This window comes from Eschrichtius robustus, chromosome 20 (genome assembly GCF_028021215.1).
Source record: "Eschrichtius robustus isolate mEscRob2 chromosome 20, mEscRob2.pri, whole genome shotgun sequence".
In the NCBI taxonomy this organism is placed as follows: domain Eukaryota; kingdom Metazoa; phylum Chordata; class Mammalia; order Artiodactyla; family Eschrichtiidae; genus Eschrichtius; species Eschrichtius robustus.
In genome coordinates, this window is record NC_090843.1 from 16,133,180 (window position 1) to 16,145,597 (window position 12,418).

Below are 12,418 nucleotides of genomic sequence, written 5' to 3' on the forward strand. Positions count from 1 at the left end.
TGAACATTTAAAAAGGAAGGTTAGTATTATATTTTAGTTGAATTATATAACAAAGGCAAAAATACACGGAAGCATATTGTATTATGAAAGGGTGTGTATATGATTTACAAAGTTATTTCTACAGCACTTGTCAGTTGTTTTGGGGTACCTGGTATAGTGCCATGTGTAAATGGGCATCTAGCAAACTCTCTTTCTTAATAGTGAAGCTTACTCAAAAGAGGAGTATAGACCACAGGATGGTTTATGTTTGGGATGGATGTGGAGGGTAGAGAGGAGTCAACTCCATCCTCACCCAAACTTCCAAAGCACTAAAAATGAATGTGCCCTCCACAGAGCACAACCTATACTACTCCCAAACTTCTCACAGGGAACCAGCCATCTGTTTTTTCTCCTGTTCCTGGGCTACTGAACAATGTTGGTGGAAATCATGTAAATATGCAGATTGCTTTCTTTGAAAATGCGTATGACCCAGTGTCATCCAGGCCCTCAGTAATGCTTGACATTATTTTTCTTCATTTGCTGTAAACTCTCTTACCGTCCTCATAGCGGCTGCTGGAAAACCAGACCTTCAAACTCCCTTAGCTGCGCTGCGACGGCTTTTGGGATCTTAGTTCCCCGACCAGGGGTGGAGCCCAGGCCCTCGGCAGTTGAAAGCGCAGCGTCCTAACTACTGGACCGCCAGGGAATTCCCCTAATATGACTTCTTTCAGCTCTTCTTTCCACCTTATGATTTCTCCATCCTTTAACCCATTTTTTTCCTCCTTCCCTCTTATATCTGAGAGTTTTTCTTAATTTCCAAGGTCTCCTCCTGTACCTTATCCCTTCCATTTTCCTCTTTACAGGGCTGGCTTCATGGGTGTGTGATCTGTGCAGTTACACAGGACCTTATACTTAGAAGGGCCCTAAGTTTGGTTTAATGTTTTATCGTTGCTGTCTTTTTTTAAAAAAAATATTTATTTATTTATTTGGCTGCACTGGGTCTTAGTTGTGGCATGTGGGATCTTTATTTGCAGCATGCGGACTCTTAGTTGCGGCATGTGGGATCTAGTTCCCTGACCAGGGATTGAACCTGGGCCCCCTGCATTGGGAGCGTGGAGTCTTAAGACACTGGACCACCAGGGAAGTCCCTGTTGCTGTCTTTAAATTCTTAATTATTTTTGGACAAGGGGCACTACATTTTCATTTTGCACTGGGCCTAGCAAGTTATGTAGCCAGTCTTGCCCTTCTCCTACATCTTCAAACATCTTCAGTTTCTCTTCTCTTTGAGCAGTGGTTTTCAGGTTTGGCTGCATGTTGGAACTTTAAAAAATACTGAGGCCTGGGCCCCGTTCCCAGAGATCTGATTTAACTGAACAGGGTTGTGGCCTGGGCACCAGGATTTTAAAAGCTCTCCCTGGTGGTTCTGTTTTGCAGCCAAGATTGAGAACCGGAGTTCTAAGTGTTCTTCCTCCTGGCTACAAATTGTGCTCATCTCTTACGTCCTGAAACAACTTTTTCTAGACTCTGATTCTACATCAAGCTATAGTTTCATGTTTCTGTTAAACTTAAATTTTTGTAAGATTTGATCCCCCCAACCGCTCCTTTGCATTATCAGTTTCTGAAGATGCATAAAAATCTCCCACTGTACTTATGGATTTGCTTTTTCATTTAGTATTTATTTTTACCATGTATAATGCCTTAAAAAGTCTAAAGCCAATCCTTATTATTCTGTTAATTATCACCTTATCTGTTAATTTGCTAGGTGTGTACAGATTCAGAATAGTTATATCTTCCTCATGATTTAAAATTTTTTTTCCAAAAAGAAAAGGGACTCCCCTGGTGGTCCAGTGGTTAAGAATCCGTGCTTCCCCTGCAGGGGGCATGGGTTGGATCCCTGGTTGGGGAGATAAGATCCTGAATGCTGCATGGTGCAGCCAAAAAAAAATAAAATAAAAAAGTTGAAAAATAATAAAAATTTAAAAATACGTATTTTTATTTTATTAAAAAACTTTTTAAATTGAAGTATAGTTGACTTACAATATTATATTAGTTTCAAGTGTACAAACAGTAATTCAATATTTTAATAGATTACACTCCATACAAAGTTATTATAAAATATTAACTATATTCCCTGTATTGTACATTACATCCTTGTAAGTTATTTATTTTATATCTGGTAGGTTGTACCTCTTAATCCCCTTCACCTATTTTGCCCCTGTCCTCATCCTTGTCCCCTCTGGTAACCACTAGTTTGTTCTATGTGAATCTGTGTCTGTTTTTTTTTTTTTTTTTTTGTGTGTGTTTTTTTTTTCTTTTTTCTTTTTTTTTTGGTGTGTGTCTGTTTTATTTGTTTCTTTTATTGTTAAGATTCTCCTGATGATTTTTAAAAATCATTAAACAGCATCTTTATCTTTAGTTATATTTTCCTTAAATTTTCTTTTCCCCACGCTAATGTATGGATAACAACTTATTTTGATTTGTATTTGCCTGATATATCTTCTTCTGTCCCTTTAAAGTTTCTGTGTAATAATTTAGGTGTGTCTCCCTTAAAGAATATATATCTTAAAATTAGTTTTTAAAAAATCAGAATCTTTTTTTAACTTGAAAATGATCCTTTCTTCCTTCCTCCCTCCCTCCCTTCCTTCCTTCCCCTTTATTTTTTTAAACTGGTGTGTTTAATCTTTTACTGTGATTACTGATATATTTGGATTTTTCTGCCTATTTTGTTTTGCACTTTTTATTTTCTCATGTTCTCTCTTTTCTTATTTTTTTCTTCCTCTACTGTTTTGGCAATTATTCATTTTAGTTTTTAGTGATTGTCTTCACATTTTTAATACTTAAAATTAATGTAACAAATTATAGATTTAATCAATATCATAAGCCTCTCCCCAAATAATAAAAGGAATTTAGAAAGCTTTAATTCTGGGCACTGCCCTCCTCATCTTCCATGTTACCATGGTGTACTATTTTAGTTCTTATTGTCTAATACTCTTCAAACCAGTACTTCTTTCTTATTTCAGTTTTTCTAGAGGGTAAAACATGCACATGGTTCAAAATTCTGAAAGTATGGTGAGTATACACTGCGATCTCCCTGGCACTTTTCTCTCCCAACCCCCTCGTTTCCCTTTCTACAGGCAACCAATGTCATAATTTCTTGTGTTTCCTTCCAGGCCATTTTACAAGAAAAAAATGTCCATATTTCATATTGACTTTTCTTCCTTTTACACAAATAGTTGTGTACTATTCATACTGCCTTGCATCTTGCTTTTTCCATTTGGAGATCTTTCACATCATTGCACCAAGAGTTTCTTAGTCATTAACATGGCTGCAGAACATTTCACTGTGTGTTTGGAGCCTAACTTAACTAGTCCCTATTAATGGTTATTTAGTCTCCCCCCCACCCCCCACCAATCTTTTGCTAGCAGAAATGACCCTGTAATGAATTACCCTTTTATGGGTGGCATTTGGAATATGTGCAAGGATATCTGTGTATCTTAGGTGGTGTCCCAGGAGTGGAATTGCCAGGTCATGAAGGTGACGGAATATGCCACCCCCAAATACGCCACTTTGGCATAAGGATTATTTTGAGCTAAAGGCACTTGAAGAACACCAGGTGTAAGAAGGGTACACTGAGTTCTCCTTTTTTTTCCCTAAATACAGGAGATAAACCCCCCATATGGAAGATGTCCTCCCTGTACCAGGAGGAAAGTAACATTCATATCATTAGGGACAAGGAGTCAAGGCAAAGAGAAACCTGTACAAGCAAATTTTGTTTTTTATTTTCTTTTTTTTATGATTTTTTACATTCTTATTTATTTTTTGGCCACACTGTGCAGCTTGTGGGATGTGGGATATTAGTCCCCCAACCAGGGATTGAACCCAGACCCTCAGCAGTGAGAGCATGGAGTCCTAACCACTGGACTGCCAGGGAATTTTTTATGATTTTAGAAAAGTATTTTATTCTTATGCAGTTACTCTTAACATACCTTATTAAACTAACCTTTATCTTCCTATTCACTTCTTCACCCACTTAACTACCCTAGCCCAAGCCTCTTTGTCTGGACACTTTTTCACAATTTACTACTCTGTCCATTTCAGTACATAAGTGTTCAATTCTAATTGCTTCTTTGGGTCTTCATTCTCCCAGGTACATGTAAAATTTAATAAAATGTGTTTGCTTTTCTCCATTTTAACTGTCTTATGTCAATTTAATTCTCAGGCCCTGCCAAAAACCTTAAGAGAGTAGAGGAGAAACTGTACCTCCCCTATAGTCAAAAGGAACGAGGTCTGTCATTTTGGTAAATATTACCAAATTTCCTCTGTAGAGGCTGAATCAATTTAAACTCGTATCTACAATTTAGGAGTGCCCCATATGTTTTTCAGCTTTTTGGTCTTGGGCAATCTAATATGGAAAGACAATATCTCAGGGTAGGTTTAATTTGGATCTTTTATGAAGAGTGAGATTGAATATCTTTTCATGTTTCTGAAAACTGTTCATATCCTTTGCTCATTTTTATATAGTTAGTTTTTTCTAATCAATTTGAAGCTCTTTGATGTATTAGAGAAGTTAGCTCTTTGTGTTATGTGTTGCAAATGTGACTTTCTTGGCCATGTAGGGATTTTTGATCTTGAAGTACTTGAATTAATATCTTTCTGTTAAAAATTACTTTTGTGTCATTGTTAGGAAGGCCTTCCCAGAGTTTCAGTATTTTAAAGATTTCTTTTATTCTCTTCCTCTTTCCATTTTTTCCTTTTACCTATATTATCTTTGATCCATTTGGAATTTGTGGAAGGTGTAAGTTATGCATCTCAATTTTTTTTCTCAGATGGCTACCTAGTACACTGTTTATTGAACAATCTATCATTTCCATGTTGTATTGAAATGTCACTTTTTTTTTTTTGATTTGATTTGTTTATTTATTTTTGGCTGCGTTGGGTCTTCGTTACTGCGCACGGGCTTTCTCTAGTTGCAGTGAGCAGGGGCTACTCTTCATTGTGGTGCGTGGGCTTCTCATTGCGGTAGCTTCTCTTGTTGTGGAGCATGGGCTCTAGGCGCACGGGCTTCAGTAGTTGTGGCACGCAGGCTCAGTAGTTGTGGCTCGTGGGCTATAGAGTGCAGGCTCAGTAGTTGTGGCGCACGGGCTTAGTTGCTCCGTGGCATGTGGGATCTTCCCCAACCAGGGCACGAACCTGTGTCCCCTGCATTGGCAGGCAGATTCTTAACCACTGTGCTACCAGGGGAGTCCCAGAAATGTCACATTTTTTTAAAATTAAAATTCTCTGTATATTTTTATCTATTTTTGGATTTTGTATTTTGTTCTTTGGATCTATTAATTTGACAATCACTCCACTATTTTAATTATTGAGACTTTTAAATATGCCTTAGTATTTAGTAAAGTTACTCCCTGTGTTCATTAAGTTTTTCTTCCAGATTACTCTGACTGTTCTTATTTTTTGTGTATGAACCAGATTATTTAGTTATAAAAATCCTTTGGGTAAATTCAAAAAATCACATTAAAGTTATAGATCAAGCAAGAAAGAACAACATCTTTATGATGTCAAACATTTTAAATTGAGAACATGGTCTGCCTTTCTGTTTGTTCACATTTTCTTCTGGGTCCGTTAGGAGCATCTTAACCATTTCTTTACATAGATATTTTATATTTCCTAAATAATCTCTAGGAGTTTTATCTCTTCTGTTACTATTTTAAATGAGGTCATTTTATCTTCTTATGTCTTCTAACTGGTTCTAACTGGTGGTTGTTTGTGTTGCGCCAGGGGACTCCTCCTTTCACTAAAAGGGCAGCCCTTTCAGATTCTGGTTTTGTAGAGGTTTCAGTCCTAGCTGCTCACCTACAGGGTCCATATCTCCTGACCCTGAACAGTCATCAAAACCCCAACCCCTTAGGGAGGGTGGGAGGGAGGGAGACGCAAGAGGGAAGAGATATGGGGACATATGTATATGTATAACTGATTCACTGTTATAAAGCAGAAACTAACACACCATTGTAAACCAGTTATACTCCAATAAAGATGTTAAAAAAAAAAAAGACAGGAAAAAAATTTTTTTAAATAAATAAATAAATATTCATTCCCACTGGGGGAAAAAAAAACAGAACAAAACCCCAACCCCTAGCCATCAGGGCCTAGATCCATATGAAGGATCCAGATCCATGTGAAGCCCCATGAGGGCTTCACCTCTCACCTCTCCCTCAGCCACTCACAGGGTCATTTATGAACATACCATTCTAGCCTTAGGTTCTCTCTTCTTTCTGAAACAAAGGGGTCCCTTTCTTTTGAATGCATTTTTATATGTCACTTTATTTCATTTGGTATTTTTATGTGGTCACATGAGTCTGTGTGATGGGTTGGGCATGGTGAGTGAGTAGATTGGTGGGGTAGTGTTCATGTTAGCTCAGTTACTTTCATTCTGAAACTTGAAAGTTCCATTTCTTGGTTTCTAATTGACATTTATTGTATATTAGATTAGATGTTGTAATGGACTAGATTAGAATGATAATATTATGTATTTTCAGTAAGTTTAACTATTTGTTGAAATTAAATGAAATATTTATACCTGGGCTTTAAATTTAGGAACATGGCTATGGAATCTGGTTTGAAATATCATGACTGAAAATATTTGTCATTAAAAAGCACATTACTAGTTCTGTTAAGTTAGAACTTAAAAACCTAAGTATTTAACTGATATGACATAATCTAAGTCTCACCTGTGTTTTCCAGTCTTTTTTATGGAAAAAATAGTTCTCAAAGAAATTCAGAGGCTCCTTTCTCCTTAGCATTTTTAATTTCTGTATGTCTTTGAATGGCTTTCCCATCACCACCCCATCCACATTAGGAACCAGTGGAAAGATGGGTATTTTTGAATATGGGCTATCTGAAGGAGGACTGCATCCTAAGAAGATAAAAACTGGTATCACAAATAATGTAAGAAGAAATTCACATAAAAGACATACATGTGGTACCTATTTTGCTCTTTGTCTATTCATCTCCTCAGGGGCCATGCCACCCCTTCTTCACTCTCCTGCTCCTACCACCCACGCATCCACAGACTTTCAGCTTCATCAGGTGTCTGGGGATTCAGGTACATTTGCTTTCAAATGATATCTGTGTGACAGAGACCAGACACTCAGAATAGGCTGTGGCCCTACTCTTAAAGCACTTGGCATCTAGTATTTATTTCTGACCAGTAATATACAAATAAATCCTTTACAACAGTGGGGAGAGGACAAATGGCTCTTACTCTTGAGCTCTTCAAGAAATCTAAATACATCCTTTTCTTTCATTATTGCAATTCGGGCAGCATTAGCAAAGGCGGCTGTGCTTGAGCTTGGAGGTGTGCATATGTCTGGCTTAAATCTCCTTTTTCCATAACCCATAGCATAAGGGCTCCACACCATTTCCGAGGTGGTTTCCTGGAATTTTCTTCGGAAATAGCTAGGAAAAAAAAAAGTAATTCACAGGTGGTTAAAAAGTGCTACAGTCCTACTGAAAAAAAGTGCCTGAGTGTTGGACAGAAAGAAAAAAAAGTCAAGTTGCAAGTTATATATGCTGAATGCATTCATTTTAAATTTAATTTGTATATTCATTCAATATTATTTATTGAGGGCTTGTTTCTGTGACATTTATAGAACATTTACTGATATTTTCCACAGGCCATTTAATTACTTTATATATGCAGTCCCTGGGCTTTGCCTTCCTTCCTCTTCCCCAAGACTTCCCAGTCTTGTCTAGAAAAATACCTATCGATTATGATCCATGTTAGGTTGCTTCTATGTCTTGGCTATTGTAAATAGCGCTGCAATGAACACTGGGGTGCATGTATCTTTTTGAACCATGTTTTTCTCTGGATATATGCCCAAGAGTGGGATTGCTGGGTCATATGGTAGCTCTGTTTTTAGTTTCTTTAGGAACCTCCATACTGTTCTCCATAGTGGCTGTATCAGTTTACATTCCCACCAGCAGTGTAGGAGGGTTCCTTTTTCCCCACACCCTCTCCAGCATTTATTGTTTGCAGACTTTTTGATGATGGCCATTCTGACCGGTGTGAGGTGATAATTTACTGTAGTTTTGATTTGCATTTCTCTAATAATTAGCGATGTTGAGCATCTTTTCGTGTGCCTCTTGGCCATCTGTATGTCTTCTTTGGAGAAATGTATATTTAGGTCTTCTGCCCATTTTTGAGCGGGTTGTTTGTTTGTTTGTTTTGATATTGAGCCACAAACTAGGGTCCTTCCCTAGCCTTGAACTCATCCACTCACAATGTTCTCAACTCGCCTCTGAATATAGAATAATAGTCGTTTCTCTCAGTGTAATTTACTTCCTACTAGGTTCTTTAAGGCTCACCTTTCCTTTCCTTCAGAGTATTCTCTGCAGACTCTATGGCTCTGGGTGTGGTCCTCAAATCAGCAGCAGCAAGCAGCACTGGGAACTTGTTAGAAATACAAATTCTTGGGTCTCACACAAAACTCCTGAATCAGAAACCCTGGGGCTCAGCGATGTGTTTTGACAATCGCTCCAGATGATAATGATGAGTGCCCAAGTTAGAAAACTGCTGGCGTGGTATAGAGTCTCTGCCTTCCCTGAGACTCTAATCTTTGTTTGATGATTATATACCAGGTTATATTTATAACTGTTTCCTTTCCTCCCTCCCTCCCTTCCTTTCCTCCTGTTTTAATCTTTCTTTAGTAACACAGGTTTTCCTTAAATATCTCTTGATCCTTGGATGTCTATTCATACTTAAGAGTGAGAGTAAACACTCTTTTTTTTTGAATTTTTGAATTTTATTTTATTTATTTTTTATACAAAGATCTTTCTGATCTTTTGTTGTTAGCGTATAGGAATGCAAGAGATTTCTGTGCATTAATTTTGCATCCTGCAACTTTACCAAAATCATTGATTAGCTCTAGTAGTTTTCTGGTGGCATCTTTAGGATTCTCTATGTATTGTATCATGTCATCTGCAAACAGTGACAGTTTTACTTCTTCTTTTCCAATTTGTATTCCTTTTATTTCTTTTTCTTCTCTGATTGCCATGGTTAGGACTTCCAAAACTATGTTGAATAATAGTGGCGAGAGTGGGCATCCTTGTCTTGTTCCTGATCTTAGAGGAAATGCTTTCAGTTTTTCACCATTGAGAATGATGTTTGCTGTGGGTTTGTCATATATGGCCTTTATGATGTTGAGGTAGGTTCCCTCTATGCCCACTTTCTGGAGAGTTTTTTATCATAAATGGGTGTTGAATTTTGTCAAAAGATTTTTCTGCATCTATTGAGATGATCATATGATTTTTATTCTTCAATTTGTTAATATGGTGTATCACATTGATTGATTTGCGTATATTGAAGAATCCTTGCATCCCTGGGATAAATTCCACTTGATCGTGGTGTATGATCCTTTTTTTTTTTTTTTGATCCTTTTAATGTGTTGTTGGATTCTGTTTTCTAGTATTTTGTTGAGGATTTTTGCATCTATATTCATCAGTGATATTGGTCTGTGATTTTCTTTTTTTGTAGTATCGCTGTCTGGTTTTGGTATCAGGGTGATGGTGGCCTTGTAGAATGAGTTTGGGAGTGTTCCTTCCTCTGCAGTTTTTTGGAAGAGTTTGAGAAGGATGGGTGTTAGCTCTTCTCTAAGTGTTTGATAGAATTCACCTGTGAAGCCATCTAGTCCTGGACTTTTGTTTGTTGGAAGATTTTTTTTTTAATTAATTAATTAATTATTTATTTGGCTGCATTGGGTCTTTGTTGTTGCATACGGGCCTTCTCTAGTTGCAGCGAGTGGGGGCTACTCTTCGTTGCGATGCGTGGGCTTCTCATTGTGGTGGCTTCTCTCTTTGTGGAGCACAGGCTCTAGGTATGCGGGCTTCAGTAGTTGCAGCTTGTGGGCTCTAGAGCGCAGGCTCAGTAGTTGTGGTGCACAGGCTTAGTTGCTCCACGGCATATGGGATCTTCCTGGACCAGGGATCGAACCCGTGTCCCCTGCATTGGCAGGAGGATCCTTAACCACTGTGCCACCAGGGAAGTCCCTTCTTTCCATTTATATTTTAAGCTCCTTAAATGCAAATGCCACCTGTTAAATACTTCTGCCTGATCTCCTTAGGAACCAGGTATATGATAAGTAACTACCATAACCATAATAACAAAAACACCAACATCTGCTAACATTTCCTGAGCACTTACTGGATATAAGCAGCAATACAAGGAGGTGGAAAAGAGCATGGTTTCTGGAACCAGACAGTTTGTGCTAAAATCTAGGCACCCCTACCCCTTTGGGCAGGTTACTTAACTGACCTGTGCTTTAGCTTTTTTAATCTGTAAAGTGGGGATGATAGGGCATATCAGTAGGTGAGGATTAAAATAAATAATGTGTGTATTCTATACTTATTCTAGTTACTTTCACATAATAATAATAGCTAACATTTATTGAGCTCCTATGATGTGCTGAGCACTTTACCTGCATTATCACATATCCTCACAATTTCCCTATAATTGTGTTATGGGTATTATTATTCTCATTTTATAGATGAGGAAACTGAGGCTGAATGGTTAAGGAATGTGCCAAATTTGTGTACCAACAGCAGGCATTTAATACATGTATTTGACTTGGAATGAAGTGTAGAATGTTGTGCACCCTCTGTTCCACATCTGACCTAGGTGTAGGATAGTGTAAAGAGATTACCTGTTGAGGAGCAGAAGGATATTTTACATTGTTGGTGGCATTCTGTATTTTTAAGTCTCTCTAAGTGGGATAGTAGAATGCTTTGAGAGAGTAAGAGTTGAAAAGACTGATAACAGAAACATTTAATTTTTGTAATACAATGATAGACATAGATTGAGGAAATGTATCTTTAGTGATATTTGCTGGAATAAACACATTTGGGTGTGAGAATGTTTCCTTATCCTCTATTCTCAAGTCTAATTCTGGCTCTGCTCCAGTCCAAAGACTACTTTGGGAAGTATGAAATTGCTGTACCTCATCCCAAAGGACCTTTTGACAGCCCCTGGTAGATCCAGTGTGAATGGGAGTATCTTGTATTCAAATTAGATTTCCAAGCTCACCCAAAATCATTCCTGGAAAAGTCTCGTTCCTCTGGGATTCTCTAGCCTAGGGTAGGAGAAGCTGAACTTTTTTGGCTGTCTTAGGCTTTCATGGGGCACTGAGACCGTCTGAATCAACCTTGCAATTTCAGAACTAGGCAGTGCAGTGAGGATGAAGGAATACGGTCTCATGTTGTGGCACATGACTATTTATTTGCCTATACACCTTCTCCTTTGTTTTGGAGCAGATCCATGGAGTAGGATGTTAAGGAGAGGTGGCTGCCTTGTTAATATCCTCATAAATGCTGCCGAGAAGGTCGTTTTTGTTCTTTCTTTGCCACCTACCTTACTATTTCCATTATAGCCTTTCTGGGTAAGGCTGAAGTCTCTACAAGCTTTGATAGGATTTCAAACAATAGGATCCCTGGGTTGCCAGCTAAATCTAAACAGTTCTCCGTTTCTGGAACTGTGGAGGGAAAAAAAAAATTCAAAATGCCTTCTGAAAAAAAATCTATCATAAAAAGGATTAAAGTGACAGTTGTATTACTGTATATACAATATTAATACGAAGTCAAGAACAGAGAATTATAGAAAAACATCCGAAGTCTGTTCTATTTGGTAAAAAGGTCATTTTGATTACTGAACAGACAAAATAATCATGGAATTTTAAATGAAATACTTTTAGTTCAGTGACTTCTAAGTAAATACAGTAATACATTTAACATAAACATGAATTATGTGTTAAGGACTATTGTTCTGTTCTTCTATGTAAAGGAATTGTTGATAAACATACTTCTGGTGTGCAGGCAAACCCTTGTTACTATAGTGATACTTGAAACAGTAACTTCTGTTTATACTAAAACAGTTCATAGCTTATGAAAGGATGTATTTTTCAAAACTGTATACAATATTTGGAATTTGGAATGCACTCATCCTAGAAGACAAGATATGAATAGGGTTAGATTTTCCAAGGCAGCTTGTTAAATTCATAAACAAACTGTTAGAGGACTAACAGCAATAATTTGAGTACCTCCACTTCATTATACCCTTGTGTGAGAACATGCTCTCGAACCTCCAGCAGACTGTCCAGCCCTCACACCGAGGGCAGAGGCTTCACCAGGGTGAGGAAGATATTTTTCAGGAATAGTGAATTATCTATACCCAAATCTGCCTGAGAGAGAGAGAGCATTTTTCTTTTTCTAAAAAGATATTTTTTCTTCTGTAGGAGGAGTACCTCCCAAAGTAGCACAGGTACTGGTAAAGAATTAAAGTACTATAAAAGGTGACCAAAATTTTCTATACCACTGCCTGAGTGTTCTCATTGGAGTCCAAAAAGCAGTGTCTTCTGCAGAAGGACTTGATGCATTTAAGTTAAAATTCTAA

The 12,418-nt window shown here is 37.6% G+C and overlaps 1 protein-coding gene across 1 annotated transcript in view; it reads right to left on the reverse strand.

Moving 5' to 3' along the window:
• Positions 1-12,418, reverse strand: part of EFCAB3 (EF-hand calcium binding domain 3) — a 50,304-nt gene that overhangs the window by 4,073 nt on the left and 33,813 nt on the right. The window contains exons 7-9 of the mRNA XM_068531690.1: positions 11,381-11,501; positions 7,241-7,434; positions 6,708-6,892 (exon numbers count right to left, since the gene is read on the reverse strand). Coding sequence (XP_068387791.1) covers positions 6,708-6,892; positions 7,241-7,434; positions 11,381-11,501 — 500 coding nt within the window. The remainder of the gene's footprint in view (positions 1-6,707; positions 6,893-7,240; positions 7,435-11,380; positions 11,502-12,418) is intronic.